The sequence below is a fragment of the Rhipicephalus sanguineus genome, chromosome 1 (assembly GCF_013339695.2).
Source record: "Rhipicephalus sanguineus isolate Rsan-2018 chromosome 1, BIME_Rsan_1.4, whole genome shotgun sequence".
In the NCBI taxonomy this organism is placed as follows: domain Eukaryota; kingdom Metazoa; phylum Arthropoda; class Arachnida; order Ixodida; family Ixodidae; genus Rhipicephalus; species Rhipicephalus sanguineus.
Window position 1 is genome coordinate 71038688 of NC_051176.1, and position 24380 is coordinate 71063067.

At 47.1% G+C, this 24380-nt stretch overlaps 2 protein-coding genes across 2 annotated transcripts in view; both read right to left on the reverse strand.

The window, feature by feature from the left end:
• LOC119392903 (motile sperm domain-containing protein 1-like) overlaps positions 1 to 6765 on the reverse strand; it is a 27694-nt gene extending 20929 nt beyond the window's left edge. The window contains exon 1 of the mRNA XM_037659828.2: positions 6587 to 6765. Within this exon, the coding sequence (XP_037515756.2) occupies positions 6587 to 6707 (121 nt within the window). The 5' untranslated portion in view covers positions 6708 to 6765. The remainder of the gene's footprint in view (positions 1 to 6586) is intronic.
• On the reverse strand, positions 6754 to 16227 carry LOC125756221 (motile sperm domain-containing protein 3-like). The gene is made up of 4 exons (XM_049418125.1): positions 16011 to 16227; positions 14270 to 14451; positions 8271 to 8346; positions 6754 to 6802 (listed from the first exon to the last, which is right to left on the reverse strand). The coding sequence occupies exons 1-4, from the start codon at positions 16112 to 16114 to the stop codon at positions 6754 to 6756; spliced, it is 411 nt and encodes a 136-aa protein (XP_049274082.1). The 5' UTR covers positions 16115 to 16227.
• Between the last annotated feature and the right edge of the window lie 8153 nt (positions 16228 to 24380).

The following is a 24380-nucleotide window of genomic DNA, read 5'->3' on the forward strand; positions in this document are numbered from 1 at the left end:
AATCACGTGGTACGGATCGGGAGCCGCCATTGGCCGCTGCGCGCCTGTGTGTGCTGTGAAGCCTACTTGCAGGATCCGTGTCTCGTCGAGCAGCGCAGCTGAACAACGCTTTTCTCGAGTGCTTATCCGTTATTGATGAAGAAAGCCGTAGGAAGCGCGGTCACCGGCCTGTGAAGTTTCACGCGACGCACAAATTTCGAGGACGCCGGCGCAAATCAAAGCCGAACACTCAAACCACGAAAAGATCGTCTGCTGCCGCAAGGCGTAGTGGCAGTGACGCCGATGCGTCTGACGAGTTTGCCGCGGCATTCGAATATGTGAGTGCCTCCCAGAAAAAGATCGGACTCTTCGAAGACGAAGAAAAATCGCAGGACGACGAGTCTTCGTTGATTGCTGATATGACAGCATTGAACATGTTGGTTTAATCGAGGGCACTCCAGTTTTGAACGTGTTCTGGAAGAGCTTAGCGTGCTCCCGCCTCATGATCTGGTTGCTCTTGGCACATCATGGGACAGCACACGCCAGAAAAAAAATGTCTCGAAAACTAACAGGAGAAGCAAGGGCTCATCGGCGTGCGCTGAAGAAAAAATCTCTTGTCTAGGAGTCAGCTCGAAAGAGCCGTGAGGGCCAAACCTATGGTGCTGGCGCATTTTAATGGCAGTGGCCACTACAAGGAGGATTGTTCTTTCTTGTGTACAAATTTCGTTGCATTTAATGACATATTTGATAAATAAACATGCAATTTTGACTTTAAAACTCGTTTTTCTCAAAACACAAATTTTGCCATTTTTGTCAATGTGCCCCTCCTTTTTCGGGTACTTCTGGTGCTCAGATCTGCATGAAATTTTTCCCAAAGTTTTTCCAAAGTACGAGAAATGCAATTATCTTGTTTAAGTTTCGATATTCTTATTATAAAATTAAAAAAAAGTTATGTAAACTTTTACTAGGGTAGGAGAAATATGAACTTCCAACGTTAAAATTTTTCACGTCTAGTACATAGTTTGTATGGACTTCCTAATTAGTTATTTGCATTCCGCACTTTATTTGAAACATTATGAACTATCAATTGTAAAAAATTATTGAAGTTTAGGTCTGAAAAGAGGGGGGGCAAAATGCTTCAGTTTTTCACTTTGTCATGTTGCAGAACTAAAAGTATGCAACTTGCAAGAAAACTAATTATATATTTGAAATCAGCATAAAACGTTCTATAAGCAGGTCAAGTTTCATTGGTCTAGGGTGAATATTAAAGAAAAAGTGTCTTCGAGTAGCATCTCCCCTTAAATGAAAAAATTACCCTCACATTGATTCATCATTTTTTAAATTTAAAAGCTTGCTATACCGGCTTATATGCCCCAAGTATAGTAAATATTAAAATGTAACATATTTTAAAGGTTATCACTTGCATTCTACCGAAAGTAAAATCCTGCTACTATTCAAAGTTGCTTCCACTTCCTCTTGAACCAAAAAGAATGACATTAGCACATGCCTTGTTTCAATTTTAAAAAATATTGTGCAGGTTAGTTGGGTCATGACAAATATGCTGATTTTTCTTTATAACATGTGATATATACTATTCAAATACGCTTCGAAATCATTTGACCAAATCACAATTCGCTTCGAATCAAAAATTTACTATTCGCACAAGGCTAAAAAAAATGTGTACACACAGCACAGAAGTGCCTTCATGGAGCGAATGGACTATCAGCTGTAGAAGCGTCATTCAAAGCAGGCGGAAACATTCTCTATTTCCTTTCTAAATAAAAAGATTTTGGTGCCCCACAAGTGATTCATATCACGGCAATTTCAGGGAAGAGATGACACGCAATATATGTAAACAAATAAAAGGATTAAATATGGCGAGTGTCAGCGCTTACGGTTTCCAGTATGATAAAGAAACTTATTATTTGCAGAGACAGCTTGTCGTTTCCTAGCCGTCGAACCAGTGCTTCTCCCACCTTTACCCATGGACGCAGCTCAAGATGGCAAGGCCTCAAGCCTCGCTAGTGCTGGGGAAAGAGCCCTTGCTGGTGTCTTCGTGGGTGTCATAAAACAGCACGTACGCAGAAGGGTGTGCGCTGTGCGAAGAAGGTCTCGAAGGCTGTCTATGCTCTGCAGTCATGCGACTCTCACCTTCCGCAAGCAAAAGGTGCTGCGATCGTCTCCACTGCTGTGTGTCCCCCATCGGAGAAGTCAGCCCACACCAGTCATAAGTTCCTGTGTCCGTGCACTCGTGACTGATCGTTTGCGAAATGTGGAACATGCACACACTGGACCGTAGACACAGGCAAAAAAGTGCCGCTATCGCCATAGAGGACCACGAGTGTGCCCCACGCTGTTGTTCAGTTGTTTAGGTTAGCAACCGCGTTTAGTTTCCCTGGTAGGCCGGCGGCCGCTAAACTGTATGACCCAAGCCTTTTCTGCATTTCTTTTTGCTTCTTTGCATTTTCTTTTTTTTGTAAACAGGGTACAAACATGCTACTACTTCTTGCGGATGGAGTACCAACTCCATACGCAAGGAGAGTAGAGCATGGAGTACCAACTAGCTCAAACCCACACCTTGTTAGGGTAGAAACTGGCCGAGATGGAAATGGAAGAGACAGCACGCATGGGTCATTGAGCGACAACTATACGTTTATTCAGGAAGCAGCAAGATACGAGTGGCAAGGTGGTTTACCAGGGAAGGGGCATAAGGACAAGGCCATGTACAAATACCGTATTTACTCGAATGTAACGCGCACCTTTTTTCCGGAAAAATGAGTCCAAAAATCGCATGCGCGTTAGAATCGAGTACCAAAAAAAAAAAAAAAGAAACTCGGTTATCGTATTGCCATCGACATTTCAAAATGGTCGCCTCCTACGCGCCTTGGCCATTTCTGCCATTTTTTCAGTTTGTACGTGTGCTGAGGAGATTGTCATCCCGTTCTGCGTTCGCATCGACGGCATGGAAGTGCCGACTCCAAATACTCGACGAGTGTACCACAATGCCGCATTTAAAAGAATAGTTATTACATGTGCAGAGAGACGGACGGAAATCGGGCCGCATCGCGGTCGTTCGGATATAGTTCGGAGTTCCCGAAACGTGCGTGCGAGACTGGCGCAAACAGAAGCAGAAGATTTTTTACAGCAAAGCTTCACGAAAAGGTTTCAGTGGACCAAAGCAGGGCCGGTTTCCCGAAATCGAAGAGTGTTGACAGCGACAAGGAGTTGTCCGACAGCGACGAGGACTGATCCATTACGCGACTCGTATCGCCGCCGTAGTGGTGACAGTTTTAGTGGCAAGGCCCGCTTTTTGACTTTATGTTTTACTTTTTTGAAACTTCAGTTCTTTAAAACCCAAATACAGTGAAAGCTCATTAATTCACACCTCGTTAATTCGAAATTTTGGATAACTCAAAATGGTCGCCGCAGTCCGGTCCGCACTGCATAGGAGACCATGTGTAAAACGATTCGTTAATTCAAACAGAAATTGCCGCCTCTACGGATAATTCGAAGCGCGCGCCGCCGAGCGTCATCATCGTCAAACACTAGTGGAAGCTTTTACGGCCGAATGATAGGTGGCACGACCGGTTTTTTCGAGCTTCAAGTGGCCTCCGAGCAAAGGGCGAGCAAAGTAGGGCCTCCGAAATCCAGGGAGCAATTTTTTTTTTTTCCGTAGCCCTCCCGCTATCTCAGCGCCTGGTGCCACTTGTATACGCGGGACCCGCGGGACGCTGAGGAGTCGGCGGAGTAGTCCTAGCAGTCCTAGGCCGCACCCGGCAGCGTCACTTTGTTCCTCGAGCACGTTGTTCGTTCACGCTGTCAAGCAGTCTTATTCCGCATCGAAGTTGCAAGATGCCGTGGGGAAACTACTGCGCGAAGACTGTCAAGGAGAAGGTGGAGATTTTGCGAGAGGTTGACCAAGGGAACTCGAGCAAATACGAAATTGCGAGGAAGCACGGCATACCTCCGAGCACGTTGTCAACCTACATACGCAACAGGACGGCCATTGAAAACGCCTATGAAGCCGAGGACTTTGGCGCCAGTCGAAAAAGGCTAAGGACAGCGAAGTTCCCGGAACTGGAGTCGGCTTTGATTATCTGGGTTAAAGAAATGAGAGCCCAGAGTATCGCATTGAGCGGCCCTATCATCATGGCCAAGGCAGCCGATTTCGCCCTGCGCTTGGACATTGAAGACTTTGTCGCCTCCGAGGGATGGTTTCATCGTTTCAAGGAGCGGCACAATCTCGTATTCCGCACGTTATCCGGCGAGGCAAAGGAAGTGGACGCCGAAACATGCGCTACTTGGAGAAGCGACACCCTGCAGCAGTACTTGGAGAGCTACTCACCACAGGATGTGTTTAACGCTGACGAGACAGCGTTATTTTTCAAGTTGCAGCCAGACAAGACGATCACCTACAAGGGAGACAGCTGTGCCGGCGGCAAGCGCAGCAAAGAGCGTGTCACTGTTCTGGTCGCCGCAAATATGACCGTTACGGAAAAGGTCCCCCTTTTTGTGATTGGCAAAGCACTCAAGCCACGGTGCTTCAAAAACATTCGGTCACTGCCGACGGAGTACGCCGCAAACAAGAAAGCCTGGATGACAGGTGACCTATTCAGGAAGTGGCTACTGAAATTCGACAGGCGAATGGAACTGGGCGGCAGACGCGTTCTTCTTGTCGTCGACAACTGTTCGGCGCACAAAGTCGACGTTGAGCTGAGAGCAACAAAGTTAGTGTTCTTTCCAGCAAATACGACTGCGGCCCTACAGCCAATGAACCAGGGTGTGATAAGGAACATCAAGTGCTTTTATAGGCGTCACATGCTGGAGAGAATGATTTTGTGCGCGGGTGACAGGAAGGACTTCGGCATTACGCTGCTCACTGCCATGCACATGTTGGTGCGCGCATGGGAACAGGTGACCGCGACCACAATCGCAAACTGTTTCCGCCACAGTGGATTTGCAGCTGGAAGTGCGCAGGATAGTTGTGACGTCGACGTGGACGGGGCTGAGGAGCTCATGCCAGTGGCATTGCGCGACACTCTTCGGGGCGTACGTTTTGCCGATTATGTTGAAGTTGACACCGGTGCATCGGTGTGTGGTGCCCTGACTGATAGGACATTATTGCTCAAGTAGCCGGTGCGCAGCCTGTTGCTGAAGAGCCAGAAGGTGAGGAAGATGAAGATGACGAAGCGCCTGTGCGCCCGTCAGCTTCTGCGGTGATGGAGGCACTTAATGTGGCGCGTCTCTTCTTCAGCTTTGAAGAGGGTGAAGAGGATTCCCTGCGCCGCGTCCGCGCGCTGGAACAGAGAGCCACAGCTGTGGCATTCAGAGAAAAGAAGCAGATCACCGACTTTTTTGGCCAATAAATATTTTTCGTGCCCCCACCCCCGATATCCACCCATTTTTGCTCACTTTCATTATTTCGAATTTTGTTTAATTCATAATTGCTCAGCGTTCCCGTGGAATTCAAATTAACGAGCTTTTACTGTACTTGTTCTTCTGAATGTGCGAAGTTTGACTCCTACGGACTTTTTTTGTTCTTTTCTCTCACGAAAAATGGGTGCGCGTTACAATCGATGTATTACTTTTTTTTTTTGGTCGCCGAAAACGGGTGCGCGTTACAATCGAGGGCGCGGTAGAATCGAGTAAATACGGTATGCGAAAGAGAGGAAGCAGAGGCTTCGGACGGAGGGCTGTGTTCATCTGGCACCGGCTGGCAGCTTGAAAGGAAAAAGCGAGGGAAGGCAGGGGGGTTAGAAAGGGCAGGCCAGGGGGTGGGGGAGAGAATGTTAAAAGTTCCAAAGACTGCCAGTGGATGGGATCCAGGAACGAAACCGAGAGAAGAAAAAATTACACCATCTCCCGCTAAAAGGGACCATGAGGCGATGCGAAGCCGGAGCACTTGCACGATCGCGTTCCGTTGGCGTTCGTTGGGCATGCTACCGACCTCGCGTCGTGGAACGCGAAGAGGGACGCTACGCGCGTCGTATCTTCCATCTAGCCTGGCCGTTAATTCTCACAGGGCGAGCGGGGAACGCGGTCGACAGGCGGGCGAGAGAGGGGGGCAGCGTAGGAGAGGAGAGAGAAGGGGAGGGGACGCGCTTGCGCTCGAGCTCATCGCGGCGTTGCGCAGGAGAGAATTTTGGCATGTCCAGCCCGCGTTTCAGAGGAATAGTGGAAAGGGGGAGGGGAGAGGGGGAGGGGAGAGTGAAAGTGGAGAGGGTGAGTGGAGAGGAGGTGTGTGGAGAGGGTATGCGCATGCGCAGTAAGGGTGGTCACGCCGCACACCACCGGATTGAGCTCGGCCTTAAGATACTTCAGTGCATCTAATAAAAGACACAGAAAACAAGAACCCTGGACAGAAGTTAGTGATGCCCATAACCGCGAATGGGGGGAATCTGTCCATACAGGTATTTGAAGTCTTAGTTTCAAGGGAGAGGGGGGACGGGTGAGCCCCCCTGACCCCCGCACTGGGTACATGCCTGTGCCTGCTACTAGCTCCAATACACAAAAATGCACTACTTTATAAACGCCAATATTTCAGAAATCAACTGAAAATGAGAACACAAGCAGCTCTAACTGCACTGCACTACGAAGCAGCACCCACCTATCTGCGAGACGTCTTCTTCATCCTCCTTTTCGTTCTCATCATCAGAGATACTGCGTCGGGACCACAGAATGACAGGCACATCCCTGAAGCCCTGGATGCGGCTCCCTTGTTCGCGCATGACTATGCGCAAGTTGTCCCTGATGCCCACATTTTCTTCAGACAGATCACAGTGATGCACAGCTCTGTTGGGACACAAAGAACTTGTTGCACTGTCTGGTTCGACAGACAATTCACACATGTGTCACAGTGCAGGCGCGAATTTTGATGGAAAACCTCACTGCAACATCCTCAATAAAGCCAAAATTGAATGTGGCCTAATTAACAAGCCAGACATGTTTTAGAAAAGTACACAGGAAAAAGGAAGTTTGCTCTTTTGTAAAATTTTTGCTGACCTTCTGAAATACAATCACATAACTGTGCAAGAGGAAGTTCCCTGAAGTCCGCTACAACCTAAGAAAAAATGCAGCTTCCACTCGTAAAGATATGGCACAGCTACCTTTCATGTCCTTAAGAAAATCATGCCAGCTGGTTTCTGTTCGAAGTGTAAGCACTGTCTCTCTGCTAATAAAAGTTTGTTCCTGCTTAAAATATTTTGTTGGCATGTGTCAAAATCTCCAATAAATTTGTCGGGATGTTCAAGTTTTCGACACAAAACCAGCAACACAATCTTTAAGGCAGAATCGACTATCTTAAGCATCATAAGGGCTTGATGTCACGAAAATGAGAGAACTTAATCGGATTCATCATCTATGCAAATTCTTTTCAAGTGGGAAAACGATGGCAGTGGGTGGAACTGAAAATTTCTTTCTACAATTTACAAGCCATGATGGAACGAGATTAAGTGCACTAAAACCAACAAGGCTTTAAACAAGGCAGGTGAAAACTATATATTCACTCGGAATCAAGTTAATCAAACCTTTAAAGCCCCTGCACAGAACTAAAGACCCTGTTATAACACGAGTCATTATTCATTTTACAAGCTTGGTAACACTTTTCTATATGTATCCACTTTTCTCCTCACTTTTTTCTTAGTTTGACTCCCTTATCGATTAAGATGCTTCCACTGACAAAATGTGATCCGTCTTTCTCTGGCAGGACAGTGTGGCACGCTAAAAACACTGATAAGGTTGTTGAAAGCCATATGACTGGTAGTATTCGGCTGCGCTGCCCACACGCGTGGAAAGTTCAAGGCACCACTGTGATAACTGATATCAGTCTCTGACACTTGACGACTCTAGATGTCTTTTTGGAGATTATAAGTCTAACTCGTGCTAGTGCTGTCCTGGGCACCTTAAACTTGGTCCAGTGTTCCCAACAAAGCAACTGCTATAGCCATGTGTGGTGCTGACTAACAGTCCAGAGCTTGATCTAGCACACGCACATGTAATGCAGAAGATGTGGGTTTGACTATGGTCTGCAGAATGTTGTCTTTTCTTTAGCTCTCGCTTCTCTTTTTCTTATTACCTATGTATTTCAACCAACGATAACTGTCCTATTCTCTACACTTTTTCAAGATTTCATTTTAATTTGCCTCATATGCTTATAACTACCAAAATACTGCATGCCTTGCTTTTCCTTCTTTCAGTGAGTAAAGCATGCAGCTGGCCTCCATTGTAAAGGAGTTGATTGCAACCTTAGCTGCATGCAAAAAGCACCGTACGAAATGCACGTCCATACTCACATGTCAGCATAGCAGTGTGGTGTGATTATCCCTGATCGCCCTGTGACACTGTACCGCTTTGGTGCATTTGACATCACTGCAAGCAAAGGTAAGGCCTTGACTCAGTACAGCAAAGAAAAGCACCAGAAACAAGAGAAGCCTCCAGCACATAGCACTTGCTGTGACATCACAGGCTGTGCTGCAAAGTGTTGAACATACTGTATATACCCGTGTAATAGCCACACCCAGAACTTTGTTTGTTAAAAAAGTCCCCAAAAAATACATTTCAAAATCACCCATGCATTAGTCACACCCTTGATTTTTTAGAAGATTAGTAGTATCCGTTGTGTGGTGCGAGAATTCCAAAGCTTTTTTTTTTTTCTGATACACCCGACCGGCTGGTCAGAAGTTCGAGATTGATGAAAAATGTGAGCAGTGATGGTGCTCCTGAGAAGGTCCACTCAGTAAAACAAATACACAAAGGTGCGCTTTCTGAGGCTAGCACAGCACGTTCCCGGAGACGGAAGACTCACTTCTGCAGTATGTAAAAAGACTGAGCAACGGCTGCATCATTTCGATGGTGATGCTGCACATGAAAGTGCTCAGCATCGTAGAATACAAAGGCATTCCGGTTAGAGTGTTTAAAGCCAGCAATGGATGAATCCAGTGCTTCATGAAGTGAAAGAACCTTTCTCTCCACTGCCGCACAACGGCATGCCAATGTCTGCTGTGAAGCGAAGTTTATTTCTTTCATTCTTTTTGTTTCACTTTTGCCAGTACAAGCAAGTGCTGCAGTTCAATAAAGGCAAGCACCGCCGAAAATAATTACAAAAACAAAATGTTGTGCATGTTTCTCCGTGTAATGGCTGCACCCGCATTTTCCACCCCAAATCTTGGGAAAAAACCTGTGGCCACTACCCAATTATATATGGTATTTTGTTAATTTACACCACCGTTAACATTATATTGTACTATGCTGCAGACCCAAAAGCTCTAGTAACAAGTTTACAACCATTCTGTTGTGAAAAAAAAGCATTGCAAGAACAACTGCACATGGGCTACATAACAAATTGTCTTGTGATCCAGAGATGTGGTGTGTTACGATTTTCGCAAGTATCACTGCCTTGCTGCGTCAAAGTTCAAGGCACCACTGTGATAACTGATATCAGTCTCTGACAATGACTCAACTGCATCCACAACACAGGCATCTTCTTCACTCAAGATGTTCTCCACATTATTGCTCAAATCAGCTTTTCACTTTTGCGAAGACATTGATGCAACCAACACGTGCTGCCAGCAGGAGCATATTTACCACTTACCAACATGTTTCAATTCATCTGCACAAATGAACCCACTGCTGCCCAACAGGATGTATGCTGCCGTCTACCAAAAGAATGGTGAAGTTCACAGCAGTGCGAGAAAAGGAAAAGTATGATCGAAGAGCTGAGCTCATCTTCGGCCATTTTCACTGGAAACACGGGATGAGCCCGGCTCATGTGTAGCACGGAAGGGGTAGAGATAAAAAATGCTTAGAAAAGACACACCTGTTATCGAGTAGACATCTAAAGGCAGCGTCTTGTGTTGTCATCAGTGCTCATCCCGTGCAACTATTCCAGAAACATCCACGGCAGACGTTGCACGTGCCAGCGTGCAGCAATACAGGCAAGTTTTGCCAATTATAAGTGCATTGCCTAATGTAATAAAGCGCAGGAAAATTTCTTAAGCTCTGCTACACATCCTCCTGATTGTGTAGAGCCCCAAAAACATTGTCATTTCCTAGTAGTTCCTGATGACGGACCATTGCTATGTTGCGCAAATGCAACAACGTGTACGTGGGGTTTGTGCTCCTCAGAAATGGAAATGGGCCCTAAATGCTTCTATAGCAGATTAATTCCTTCTGATAGTGAAGACAACAACCTTCTGAGACTGATGACAACCGCAAGTGTAAATTCACTTCGATTCAATGTGCGCAGCATGTTCTTAGGTTGTACTATGTCCTAATTTTCTCAAAGGAGTTAGGTTGTATTCGCGTGCTACCGTGTCGCTTCGTCCAAGGTATCTCCCTTACATCCCTGCTTCGACGTTATAAATTTTGGGCCATACCGCTAAAACATTGTACGTCGTGGTGGTGTTTTATTACACGTTCCACTCTGCCCTCAGTTCCAAGCGTCCCCGCCTCTTGTGTCTTCGTGATCCACTTCCTCTTCGTTCCTTGACCAAGCCCAGAAAGTGTAATAAAAGTAGTTCTGTCTGGTCTAAAATTACACAGGCTTTGTTTAGTCTGTGGCTGCGTTTAGCTCTATTTTGCCACAAATTTTATTCGCTTTGTTGCAATCTGTGTCCTCCTCCCGAGGTCCTCCAAGCCATAATGCAACAGGCTTGACACATCGCCGGAATCATTCTAGAGACCCGGACTAGCCGGAGTGTAGCCAGGGGGGGGGGGGGGTTGAACACCCCCTCGAAATTTTTCAATTTTGCATGTGTATATGACACGCACACATACAAACGCACACACGAACATAAAGTATGGTTAAACCCCCCCCTAAAAAAAATTTCTGGCAACGCCCCTGTGGACTAGGCGTTCCTCCCATGCTCCTCGCTCAATTTCATTATTAATAATATTTTTTGCTCTTTCTCCTTCAAATGTTCAGCCTGATTGGAAAAGGAGCTGCAAGTTTCCTGGCTGTATGGAAATCTCCATGATGTACTGCTAGAAGTGTGGAAACGAGCTTTGTTCAACAAGCAAGAGCAAGTGCTTTCTTTTGTACCCCACTACAACGCGAGAGCACCCACTTGGGCAAATAAATATTTGAGTCCAAATCGCACTGAGTATCTTTCCCCTTCAACTTGTTCTTTACTTGTTCGTTGTTGCAAATTTGCGATATACCTTTTTTCTGCTTCTACAAACTGTAAAAATCCACAAAATTTATTTTTGATGGTAGTACAGCTATTGTTATGCTTCTGTGCAACTCCATGAATAATATTATGACGAAACAAGAAATTGTGCAGTAAAGGGTTAAATATTCATGCTCACACTCATATTTGGCTTCCAGGTCGAAGTGGTAGGTGATTCAGACATGACATCACCATGTCGCCAACGAAACGCTGTGTTTATGCAGTCTGTGCTAGTGAGAGACGAGAAAATTGCTCAGAAAGATTGAGCTGTGCCTCTGAAACTATGTTGTCCTTATTCATTGATTCGAAAATTTAGCAAAATTAGCATGAAACCTTCTCTTGCTAAGATGTAAAGCTTCTGTCCTAACCCTTTGTGCGGGGGAAAAAATCTCCCACATTTCAGCTCAAACTTGGATGGTTCTTGCGCAACATAGGATGCAGCTTTGGCTTTGAGACTGGTCCCATCCACTTAAAGAGCATAGAATTTAGCAAATAAAGCTTTGCTGGAATCATGGAGACGGCAGCAGCTGTAAAGCAATTCAGAAAGAATGTTCTCTTGGTATTGCCATGCTGTTTGCAACACACTACAACAAGATGCTCTGACATCGCCTAAGTGTGCCACATAAGTGTCCCCGTTTTCACTTTTCTGAGCTGATATTCCTAGATCAGGTGTAAAACCAAACCAGTGCAATATGTGCAGCAGCAACAATAAAAATCCCCTTCTAGCATATGGCCATGAATTCGGCCGTCAGTTTTCATGAACCACACGAGAGGATCAGCTTAGCTCTTTTCCAGAGTGTAGGTAGTGTGTCATCTTATGTTATATCAACTCCTTCTATCTATAAAAAACTTATCCCAAGAAGAAGCTGCCAAACTTTCGTTCTGCCTTCCACTTGAAAAGGCACGGCATAGGTCGGCAAACTCACTCATGAGTCGACTCACTCAGACTGGGCCGTGAATCTGTGTCTGTGTGAATCCGGGTGAGTAATATTTTGGTGAGTTTGAGTCAGAGTGAGTCCAGATGAGGAAAATTTCAGTGAGTGTGAGTCTGACTGGGAAAAATTTTGGCGAGTCTGAGACCGAGTAAGCCATAAGTGCAAAATAAATTTCTTGAACAAGTCTGAGTGAGGTGCACTTTTTTTCTTGCCAACCTATTAGGCACGGTTAGTGGACATTCAGATGTGCAGCATGCCACAAACAGGTGTGCTCAGTCTTTTGCCCCTTATCACAAGAAGTAGTAACCCAAACCACTATACAGTAGACTCTAAGTAAACTGAAATCTCCTAAACAGAATTGCTGCTTAAATGGAACAACTGTCTCTAATAAAATTGGTTTCATACTTGAATTCAGCACCCCTGTTCATCTCTCAGCAAACGAAACTCCTGTTAAATGGAACAAATTTTCCTGGTCCCCTCAGGTTCCGTTTAACAAGGGTCTACTACATATGAGCTCAGTGGCATGCCAAGAGATTTTGTGCATTTCAGGAAACTTTTTTTTTTTTGAGGGGGGGGGGGGTCATATTTATCCCACAAATTCAATGCATTTAAATCACTAGTGGGACATATTTTACCCACTTTTTTTAGGGCATGTAGCGGCAGGAATAAGTGAATTTTTGCGGAAGAAATGTGCTCAGGTTTGTGTTACGTTATGTATGTAAAATATCGGCAAAGGATACTGCATCTCGGGGAGTAAAGAGACTGGTTTGCTTCGTAACGAATGCTTAAAACCCCTTGTGCTGCAATCATGGCACATGACCTTGCAATCATGGCCTCCAAAATGTTGCACGATACTGCAGCAGCACACAATTTGCATTTTAAGTTCTGATGCAGTATCCATTATAGACTACTCTGCAAACATTAAAGTACCATGCAGCATTTCATGAAAGTATGCGTAAGAACCTGACTGGAGCATGTGTTACTATATGCTTTCCTGGACTTCACTCCCCTTTAGTATGACATGGTGGTTAGCAAAGGGCAAGAGAGTGAGATGCAAGTGTAAACTCCCCTTTAGTATGACATGGTGGTTAGCAAAGGGCAAGAGAGAGATGCAAGTGTAAATGAAAAGCAGGAAATGCAAAGATGCTCGCCCAGCAATTACGCTATATTTTAACAAACATACAAACAGTACACACAGTCATTGAAACACACACTTTGCAGGGAGGAACCTGGCACACTTGGATGTCCTGTGCAAAAGGAGAGGCCATTGGTTAGTACCTGCTCTTCCAATGGCAAACATGATTACCAGAGTTCAATGGGTATTTTGGATTTCTCCAAATTGTCTTTGGCTAGCAAGTTAGGCAAATGTCCAAAAGTGAGAGCCGAGGGGTATTCATGGCTCCGCCTCCACTGATAGAGGATTCCTCCCAATCTGATTTCCTTCAAGAATACAAACTTTACTATAAAATGGACCCCCATGCTTTATTACACGTTTAAGTAAAATCTTGATGCCTCTAATGAATCCCAAGGATTTGTCATCTCTCGACTCCTCATGACTGGTTAGTGCCAGCGTGAAAACTCGTTACACTGATTGTATGCCCCATCTGGTTCCGTCCTGGCAATGTTGTAAATCGTGCGTTTATGAAAAAAATTGTCAGAACATGCTGCATTTAAGTGGATAAATGCATTTGACTAAAAGAATAACTGAGGCACAAATATATGCACACCTGAAAGCCACAACACATTCAACCATGACAAGTGGAACAGTGAGGGTAGATACAGCTGACATAAGAAGTTTCTGATACCCTCAATCGCTGTGCAGGGAAATTTCAACTGATATAATAAACTGTTTTTTGGCAAGATGAGTGATTCTACCTGAAATTTTAATGTTAAGAATCCAAAGTGCCTGTCAACTATCAGGCAGTCAGGGAAGCATCATCCCAAGAACAGCACAAAAAAAAAAAAACACATGGACAGGAAAGAAGAAAACAGGTCAGCACCTGTCCTGTTGTCATTCTTTCAGTGCATGTGTTCACTGCACTGTTCTTGACACAAGTCTAATTAACATGCATGACTGTTGTTCCGAAAGTGCTGACACTGAACAAGTTACAAGAATAAAAACACGTGAAAATTCAGTGTTTGATTTGAAATTCAATTAAAAGAACTGCAATAAGCAAGGCAAGTACTCACACTGAAAGTGCACCGGGTGCTCATTGACATTGAACAATGTGAGCACCTGTGTGTCACCACCCTGCTCATCTATGTAGAAGTCCAGCTGGGATGGGGACACAGCCACCGGCATGTACGGATCTGAGCCCTGTTGCACATCCTTGGTCTCGGGAATACCTTCACTGCTAGCCCCATCATGAAACCTAAGACGAAAAACGCACGTCTTTGAAACCAACGTGATGTTCCGCAACTGCATAATAAAGTTTTGATTTGTGTTTCTGCCTGGTATGCTACGTTAATCCACAAAAGGAGTAAAGTGTTTTGTGGCAAAAATCACAAAATACAATCTCGGTGCGGCTCTCTGTGATGGTCTTCAGACATTGTCAATGATTTTCGTACGACCATAAAAACAATCATAATGCACTGGTTTGTCTAAACAAAAATCACTGTATGTTCTGTATTCATACATATTTAGCCACTTGTGCCTTTTAGAACTAACTAGTTACCCCAACATGCCACTAATGTAATTTAGAAAAAATACTTTAGTTATTCAGTATGAAGTTGCCATTTTCATGCCCCTGGTGCTCCTGCAAATTTACAACTATACAAAATTTTAAAGTCTACATGGAATATTTTTCTTGCGTGTAAAACATACGCATGTAGAGTAAGCCGGGACTGCTTGAAGCTTTCGCGCAGAACGAAATATTTCTTGAAAAATTTCTAAATGTGTGACATTTACAAAAATTGCCATCTTTCCCAATTTTTTTTGTCTCTGCAGACTATAGAAGCTTTTTTTTTAAAACTCGGTGAGCCGTGAGGACATGAGATTTTCAACAACTGCCCCAAGTCTTGCTGCTGTAAGTACAAGCACATTTTTGCGATCTGCCTCGAATTTCTAGTTTTCACAAAAGTGAGTGCTATGCATATCAAAGCTTCAAACAAAATATTTTCCTCAAACTTTCTTCAACAGCAGTTCACATATCTTGGAAAAACAACATGAAAAACAAGTCGCATCACATTCTTTACAATGACAGAATTAATTGTAGACTTGAGAGCTACACGCAGTGATGTGAAGATTCCTGGAAACAGCGGTCAGCGGTGCACGCAGGCCTGGCCGCAATGTCTAACAGATACTGCGGCGTCACGCGGTGCATCGAATTTCACGACCCTGATTGGCTACCTCCAAATGAACCAACCACGAACAAGTTCAATCCGGATTGGCACCTGTCGCGATCAAATGTTACCGTGTGATATCGGCACAACTTCAAAAGCTTGCATTTCAAATGGAGTGCTTAAGAATTCATGCAGATATTTGAGAAACGCAGATGACGCATGCTGCGGTCTAAATTAACGTGCTAGTGCAAACAAATTGACTAGGGCTACAGGCACGTGGCTGCGCTGCACATAGTGAGCCGCGGTTTAGACGCTATCCGCAAGAGTCACCAGCGTTACTACCGAAATAGTAGACGCGACAGAACACGCGTTCGATCTCACGCACGTGTCAAGGAACAAAACTAAAAAGCGCAATTGACGACAGGGACAATCACAACAAGCGTTCATAAGGCACCCATGGAAGATGCACTGTGCCGCTCGTGATCCCCCTCTTCTGTCGCCATTACGCTACAATCCGATGCAAGCTCTAGCACTCGTGCTCGCTGGCGTCGTCAAGTAAATAGTTGCAGAAATGGCCGCCAAGGACATGCTTGTGTGCAACTGATTGAGGTGTTAACAATTCATCGAGGTCATCAAAGAGTATACTTACCGTCCTGCCTCGCCGTTGTAACGAAGATCGGTCGACGACATGCTGCGCCTGCTGGATCCGCAACGGCCACGCAACATTGCCAATGGGACGTTACAATTTAGCATACGCTAAGTTGGCTTTACGGACAACAATGTCTGGCGCACAAATCTCAGCAAGCGCGTATCGCCGGGCCAGCCGTCAAAGCATGCGACAGCCTGCCGTCGCCACGTTCGAAGCACTTCCCAGCCTGAGCAGCCAGTGGGGGCGCTGTCGGCGCTGATGCCGGCCTAGCCAATGATAGAAGAGATGATTATGATGATGATGATGATGATTTCCTTTATGAATGGTTCACACCAACGCCTCCTATAGGAGGCGTTGTTCACACCCACTCTGGGGGATTGGCACTCTAGCACTCTAGTTCACTATAATTTGCACTTAAGAGTGGTTATAAGAGTGGCCAAGAGATGACAGCTGTTCTCTTTTTTGCCTTTCGAGTATATCAGCGTGCGCTGTTGCTCAGGATGATTATGCGTGTGTCTTGCAAGTGAGTTCTATGAAATTATTTAAATAAATAACTAAACGCGGGAAGTTTGCACTAAGTTGCGCAAAGCTTGGCACAGCGAAGCTGGTTGATCCTCAGCTCGTCGGGCTGCAGCACGGGAATCACATCGACGGCGGCGATTGGATCCTGCGTGCTTGGCCGAAGAAGCGGCAGCCAAGAGACGGTGGATCCGGTACACGTGCAAAGCTTGCCACTGTGAATGTATTCCAATCGCTGGCCCTGAGCCACGGTGTAAGAAACTGGGTTGTTATGCTTAAAATGATACTTGTGGGCTAGTTGGTTGTTATGGCCACCATAGGCGTGCGCACAGGGGGGGGGGGGGCGGCCGCCCCCCCTAATCACCCAAGAGGGGGGGGCGCAAAATCTGCCCTGTATATTGACCCTTCTAGTCACCTAAGAGGGGGTGGGGCGAAAATCTGCCCCATACATTGACTTAGTAGGGTGGGGGGGCGCTGCGATGAACCTTCGCCCCCCCCCCCCTAATGGGGAACCCTGCGCACGCCTATGATGGCGACTGCTCGGCGGCGGCTGCTCCTCGGCGCGGCGGCGGCTTGGCTATTTTTAGCAACAACGCAGCAGGGATGTTTTGTTAAAGGGCCAGTAAACAACCCCGCGGTCCAAAATGTGTGGTGAAGCGATAACTGCGCACAATGTGAACATGCTGCCTCAAGAATGTTTCGAATAAGTGCTGTAATAAACCCGCTTCGGCGGAGTTCGGTTTCTCGCTCGACCTTGCCATCCTTCTCGGCAGCCAAGAGGGAGTAGGCGTAGCCCGCTGTCGTGACTACGCCCACTTCTGCAACGTAACACGACGTCGGCGATTATGTCCTCGGCACGCAGCCAACGACAGAGCAAGGCTTCCTCCACGTGCCGCTCGTGTGGATGGATCTGAGAAGTTGGGGTGGCGCCATCTGGCGGGTAGCCTGGATGACGTCACGGCAGGGATTCTTCGACGCCCGCCGTGGCGTGCCTGCATAACGTGCGCTCGCTTCGCGCGCTGTTCCGCTGTTTGCGTTCGGTGTCTCAAGCTTCAGGCGACTGACGAAAACAAAAAGCTAAGCATTTTTTTTTTCTGTACAATCGCCGAGGATGCCCGCACTCCATCGTGCATGCACACTTCGAAAGGGGGCGTGGGGGGGGGGAGGGGGGGAAGGCGATGCTAACCTCGAAGATGGGTTTGATTCCCGACCACAGCAGCCGCATTCCGACGGGGGTAAAAAAGTCACAGTTTCGCCGCAACGGCGAAGCAATGATTGCGATAGCAACAAATTGGAATGTATCGAGAAGAACGGAAAACAGCTCGAAATTGTCAGCGCGTCGCTCGAGCCCAAAGGACGCACGAAAAGAACGCACTTAAGACGAGCGCGAACTATCATGCGTCACAGCTCGATACTTGAAGCGCACTGCTGAAACATACAGCAGGACGCACGAAACGAACGAACAGGTATACACAGGACGAGCGCGAACTGAACGTCGCAGTTGTTACTTATTTCTGTTTGAACAGCACGCTCCTTTCGCAAACGCGGCCGCTGCAGCGAGCGAAGTGACGGTCGTACGCTCTATGACTTCAGCGCGGACATCGTGGGGAAAGCACAAGACATACACCCCCCCCCTTTTTTTTTTTTCCTTGAGATAAGCGCACGAAGGCGACCACGCCCTGTAGGGCAAAGAGCATCGGCGTGCTCCTTGCCCAGCGCGCTCCTCGCGCCATCTCGCTGGTAATGAACAAACGCTTATAGGCGCCTGCCGTCTCGGAGTCCGGCCAGCGGTAAAGGGTGTGTGTATAACGCTCGCCGTTAGCTGCACGGACGATCTACGTTCCGTGGTGTAGTGGCTAGCGCTACGCGCTGCCGAGCGAGAGGTCTCTGGTTCGATTCCGCGCTTCGGAAGCATTTTAGATGCGAAGTATCTTATGGCGGAGTTCGGTGGTGGTGGTGGTGGTGTGCGGCGTGACCACCCTTACTGCGCATGCGCATACCCTCTCGACTCAACCTCTCCATTTCCACTCTCCCCCTCTCCCCTCCCCTTTCCACTCTTCCTCTGAAACGCGGGCTAGACATGCCGAAATTCTCTCCTACGCAACGCCGCGATGAGCACCAGCGCATGCGCGTGCCCCCCCCCCATCTCTCTCCTCTCCTACGCTGCCTCCCTCTCGCACGCCTGCCGACGGCGTTCCCCGCTCGCCCTGTGAGAATTAACGGCCAGGCTAGAGGGAAGACGCGCGTAGCGTTCCTCTTCGCGTTCCACGACGCGAGGTCGGTAGCATGCCCAAAGAACGTCAACGGAACGCTATCGTGCAAGTGCTCCGGCTTCGCATCGCCTCATGGTCCCCTTTAGCGGGAAATTGTGTAATTTTTTTCTGAATTATTTTTCTTTGGGGCGTTTATATATATACATATACGGTGAATGACGGCGGCGACGGGGACGGACAAAAACCAGCCGAGACTGTCCATATAATTGCTACCGCAATAAAAAAAAGCAAGAATCGGTCGCTACGTGGGACTAGCCGGGTGGCGCGGGGTCTCCCCTGCGTCTTCTCTGGACCCAAATAAAGTTTGCATCATCATCATCGTATACCTGCGCTTAGATAGCAGCACGTTAAAAAATTCGAGGTGGTCAAAATTAATCTACAGCGTGACTCACAGTCATGTCGCGCTCTTGACATTAAGTTGCGTTTTTCACGGGCTATTCCTTTAGGAGATGTGATGGTTTTGCCTCCACACTGTGTTATTTGCACTGGACACATCCGCCATATGCGGACAGAATTTTTGCCGGTCTACCAAGCCCTGCGCGCATAGTATGGAATCTCGCGAAATATCTCTAAGCGCTCGCCCTAGAATACCGCCGACGCTGTCATTTTAATTTTTCTCGTGTACTTGCTCTCTGATCATGTTGCATACTTGCAAGATTTTCTTGCAAAAATTTCGGTGCTTCATTTCACTACAAAAAAAGTTCAGGTAAATTGCGGAAACTTCTTATTGCTGTCAGATCGTGTCTTCAGGCAGCATTGTTGCAACGGCGCATGTCACGCTCGTCACGCAGTTTAGATATCAAACTTTTAAATTAATGTTCCTTCCAGTTCATGACCCCTGAGCAGCATCAACCTTTATGTAGACACGACGTGCGAGACCTGTCGTTGCCTCATTGAGGCGAAGGACGTTTATATAATTACGTGGGTCCTAGTGCGCCATCGAAACACTGCAGAACGCTCATCTTTAATTTCTGGCGTTTGTCTGGCAAGCGAGTGCTATCAGCAGTGCTCCCACGTGAAATAAACACTGACGTTTGTGACGCTGTGGTTGATCGGATCAGCAGTTCAAGCAAATCAGGGTGCACGGCTACATAATCCCTGACGACTGTTGAGAAGAAATCTGTACATATATGACCCAAGTATGCCAACATCTCAGCATTTCCGAAGCCGTTGTGTGTGTGGCAGCGCAATTCTGTCAAATCACGTAGATTATTTATAGAGACAGACATAACTTGCATGACAAACCGCAATGTGCTTAGTGAATTGAAAACGCCGTAATTTCATTTGTAATACTTCAGGACACGAGTTTTAACCTTGGAGTCTATGCCGTGTTGTAATGAAGTTATAACTAAGTAGCACATGTATTTTAGCACCGATTTCTTTGAGTATAGGTGGTAAAAACTACACATGTTTTGCCGTCCTTCATCATCCTTATCAATTTTTTTTTCGTTCGGACGGGAGTTTGCCTATCCAAAGCTATATTATCCAAACATTACATGACTTCGTTAACTCTCGCTAGTAAAAAAGCTTCTACCTTCTGCCTTGGGAGATTTGCATAGTAAAATTGAGGAGTAATCGCCACCGTATCGCGAAAGAGCGGTAGACGGCCGGCTCAGGAAACGGAAATCCCCGGAGGCGGAGCAGGCAAGTCCTTGCCGTGACGTCACATCGGAGCGACTGCAGCGACGCCAGTGCTCGTTCTCGGGGCTAATACTCGGCGGCAACTTATCTTGGCAGTGGAGCGAAGGCTACGGATGGGGCATCTGCACATTTGTGTTACTACGCACGTAGTCCGGCAGCTTGCAGTCGATCTCAGTCCCAGTTTCGGTTTTGCTTGCTCGCAGCATTCGTCGACAATTCAGGATGACGACACCTTACCCTAGCATAGACGTTGCAGGTAACTTGCTGGGTCTGTTCTGACAGCCACTTTCTGCCACATTTCGAGTACATCTTTCTGGGAGAACGAAACGGCGAATTTGCGGCCGCACGTGGTCCAGCCGGCATCGGGGACGCCATGTTTAATGCGAGAACAGGCGTGCGGAAAACGTGGTGCTGTCGAAGAAACGAAAAAAAAAAGAAAAAGTGTAAAATAATATTTTTCCACCAACGGCTTCCCATACTTGTTTTAATTTTATAACTAAGAAAGCTTTATTTATCAGAGCTAGTTAACTCTGAAAATAAAGTGTCCCGCAGGGGCGTCTGCGCAAGCAGGCGTTTGGTGTGTAGCGACACCACGGACCCGAGCTAACGGGGGGTTTCGACCCCTCCCACGCCTAGCCGTGCGTGGCTTTGCCGTGTCCGGGGAAAAGGGGATCCTGGGGGTTGAGCCGACGCCGGGTGATTGGACCTTTAAGGCCCCCCGGCAGACGCAACACACCCCTTTGGCCCCAGCTTCACGTAGACGGCACCCCTGGGCTGACCCACCCAGGGGAAATCGGCAGTCGCCTTTTCCTGTCTCTCTCCCTCCTCACATCTTCGTCTTTCTCTCTCACTTTTGATCTGTCCTGTCTTCTCCTTACTTCTTTTGACTTCCATCTTTCTGGGCGGCAAGGGTTAACCTGGTGTAAATAACCAACCTTGGTTAGATATATTAGGTTATAGCAGCGATGCATGGCTGGCGTCTCCAAGCGTTATCCAACCTTGTAGCGTCCCCTTGTTGGGCTCGGTGGTGGGTGGCCACCATCGCTGCCGAAATTTTCACGTCTTATATGGCACATATCGTCCCTTCACCAACTGATCGCTCCCTCAAACGGTGGCGCACCGATGAAACGCTAACCATATCTCAGCAACAGAAACAATCATTTCCCAAATACCATGTCATACACAGTGAACATGAAACTAAGTCAGCACGAGGGATGTCGCCATTCCTCGTTGCGAAATGTCTCAGAGAAACAATTGGAACTGGTTACAAAGTCACAAGAATGGCAGCTGGCGATTTACTCCTAGAAGTACGAGATAAGCAGCAGTACGACAAACTGGCACACCTTGTTGCTTTCGGAAATTTCCCGATCTCTGTGAGCGCACACCGGAGTATGAACACTGTCAAAGGTGTAGTGTCCGATGAGGACCTGATTGGCCTCAGCGATGAAGAATTACTAGATGGATGGAAAGACTCAAGTGTCACTCATGTCCAACGAATCAAGATAAGGCGCGACAACACAGAAATACTGACCAAGCATTTGATCCTTACTTTTGCCTGCAACACACTACCCGAGAACATTGAAACCGGCTACGTCAAACTCCCTGTAAGGCCTTTCATTCCAAACCCGCGGCGATGCTTTAAATGCCAAAGGTTTGGTCACGCGTCTCAGAGCTGCCGAGGACAGCTTACCTGTGGAAAATGTGGAACGACGGGTCATTCTGTTGATGACTGCGCTGGCGATGAGACTCGCTGCGCGAACTGTGAAGGTGATCACCCTGCGTACTCCAGGGCCTGCCCGGCCTGGAAGAAAGAGAAAGAAGTACTCACCGTAAAAGTAAAAGAAAACATAACGTTCCGCGAAGCACGACAGCGAGTTTCAACGTCATTTCCACCAAGAACATCTTTTGCCGAAGTGGTGCGACGGGGGGCAGCACCACAACGGCCTATCGCGGTTGCCCGGACCACGCGCAGCGTGCCGAGGCAAACGCCACCCGCCCCTATGGTGGGAGCAGCGAAGGCTGCCCCACCTACTTTGAATCTGACCACACCGGTGGCCACTACAAGCTCCGGTACCATTGAGACAAAGGAGAGCACATCGCTCTCCGGCGCGGTGGCGTCCAAGACTTCGTCACACCAGACGAAGTATCCACCTGCCAAGCCAGAGATCCCGGCGACTCCAGAGTCGTCCGGTCTCACGACCACGCCTCGCCAGGCGAGGTCGGAAACACAAGCCAGCAGCTCGCGTACGCGGGCGTCCAGTGCCTCACACGACGCAATGGACACAACTCCGGTGCCCTTGGCACCGAAAGAGCGGCGTAGCTCCCTGGAGCGCGCCAAGAAAACCAAAAAGCCTATAATGGGGCCCGACGACGGCCCTGCTACTTGAGCTTTAACTTTCAACCTAAACAACACTCACTTCCTTTTTGTACACACAGCACTACCTAACTTCCAATATGGAAGCACAAATTATACAATGGAACGTCAGAGGACTCCTTAGAAATCTCGACGATGTCCAAGAACTTTTACACAAACATACACCAAAGGTGCTGTGTGTACAGGAAACACACTTAAAATCCAAACACACCAACTTTCTACGCAGCTACATTATTTTCCGGAAGGACCGAGATGACGCTGTGGCGTCATCCGGTGGTGTCGCTGTTGTAGTTAATCAAGGAGTAGCATGCACACATCTACCACTTCGAACGTCCCTCGAGGCAGTGGCTGTTCGAGCAGTTCTTTCGAACAAACTCGTCACCATTTGCTCTCTCTACATACCTCCACACTACCACCTCCAAAAACATGAATTCCAGTCATTAATAGATCAACTTCCAGATCCTTATCTGGTACTTGGGGACTTCAATGCACATAGTGGTCTATGGGGTGACCCTCGCTGCGACGCGCGAGGACGTCTCATTGAACAGTTCCTTTTCTCTTCCGGCGCATGTCTCTTGAATAAAAAAGAGCCGACATACTATAGCCTCGCGAACAATGCCTACTCGTCCATAGACCTCAGCATCACATCTCCATCACTTCTGCCCCTACTAACATGGAAAGTCATTAATAATCCCTATGGAAGTGATCATTTTCCTATAGTTCTGAGCACCCCGATAGCTATTGAATGTCCTCCACAGGTTCCCAAATGGCAAATTGACAAAGCCGATTGGGAACAGTTTCGTAAAATGGCTCTCTTAAGTTGGACTAACATGCGTGCTTTAAGCATAGATGAAGCTGTAGACTACTTTACAGCTTTTTGATTGATGCTGCAATGAAGTGTATCCCACAAACAGCTGGACTGCCCGGCAAACGACGAGTGCCATGGTGGAACACTGAGTGTCGAAACGCGCGCAAAAAACAAAATAAAGCATGGAGGCTGCTTCGGGACTCGCCGACAGCCGAGAACTTGGACACTTTTAAAAACATAAAGTCACAAGGCAGGAGAACTCGCCGACAGGCAAGAAGACAAAGTTGGCAGAAATTTTTATCCGGAATTAACTCATATACACAGGAGGCTAAAGTCTGGAACATGGTTAGTAGGGTAGCAGGCCGACAAGCACACTCACTTCCTCTAGTAAACACACAAGGCGACAGCTTGGAAGACCAGGCGAACTTCCTAGGCGCACACTTCGAACAGGTCTCGAGCTCGTCGCACTGCTCTGAAGCTTTCCAACGATACAAAACAAGAATCGAAAAAGAGAAACTAGAGCGTAAATCCACAAAACACGAAGCATACAATGAACCCTTCGGCATAGCTGAGCTAGAAGCATCGCTTAATTGCTGCAATAATTCTGCCCCAGGCTCTGACCGTATTGTATATGAAATGTTGAAACACCTGCCATCTGAAACACAAAAAACTCTCCTTTCCCTGTATAATGGTGTTTGGTTTTCAGGCGAGATCCCCTCGGCCTGGAAAGAAGCCATTATTATTCCTATTCTAAA

What these genes read in the sequence shown, in the direction of transcription:
- LOC125756221 (XM_049418125.1), bottom strand. Translation starts at nt 16,114, where the DNA reads ATGCTAAATTGTAACGTCCCATTGGCAATGTTGCGTGGCCGTTGCGGA. An exon ending in TACAACGGCGAGGCAGGACG is followed by an intron (nt 14,452 to 16,010) that starts GTAAGTATACTC and finishes TTTTCGTCTTAG; the next exon opens with GTTTCATGATGGGGCTAGCA. An exon ending in GCACCCGGTGCACTTTCAGT is followed by an intron (nt 8,347 to 14,269) that starts GTGAGTACTTGC and finishes CTTTGCTTGCAG; the next exon opens with TGATGTCAAATGCACCAAAG.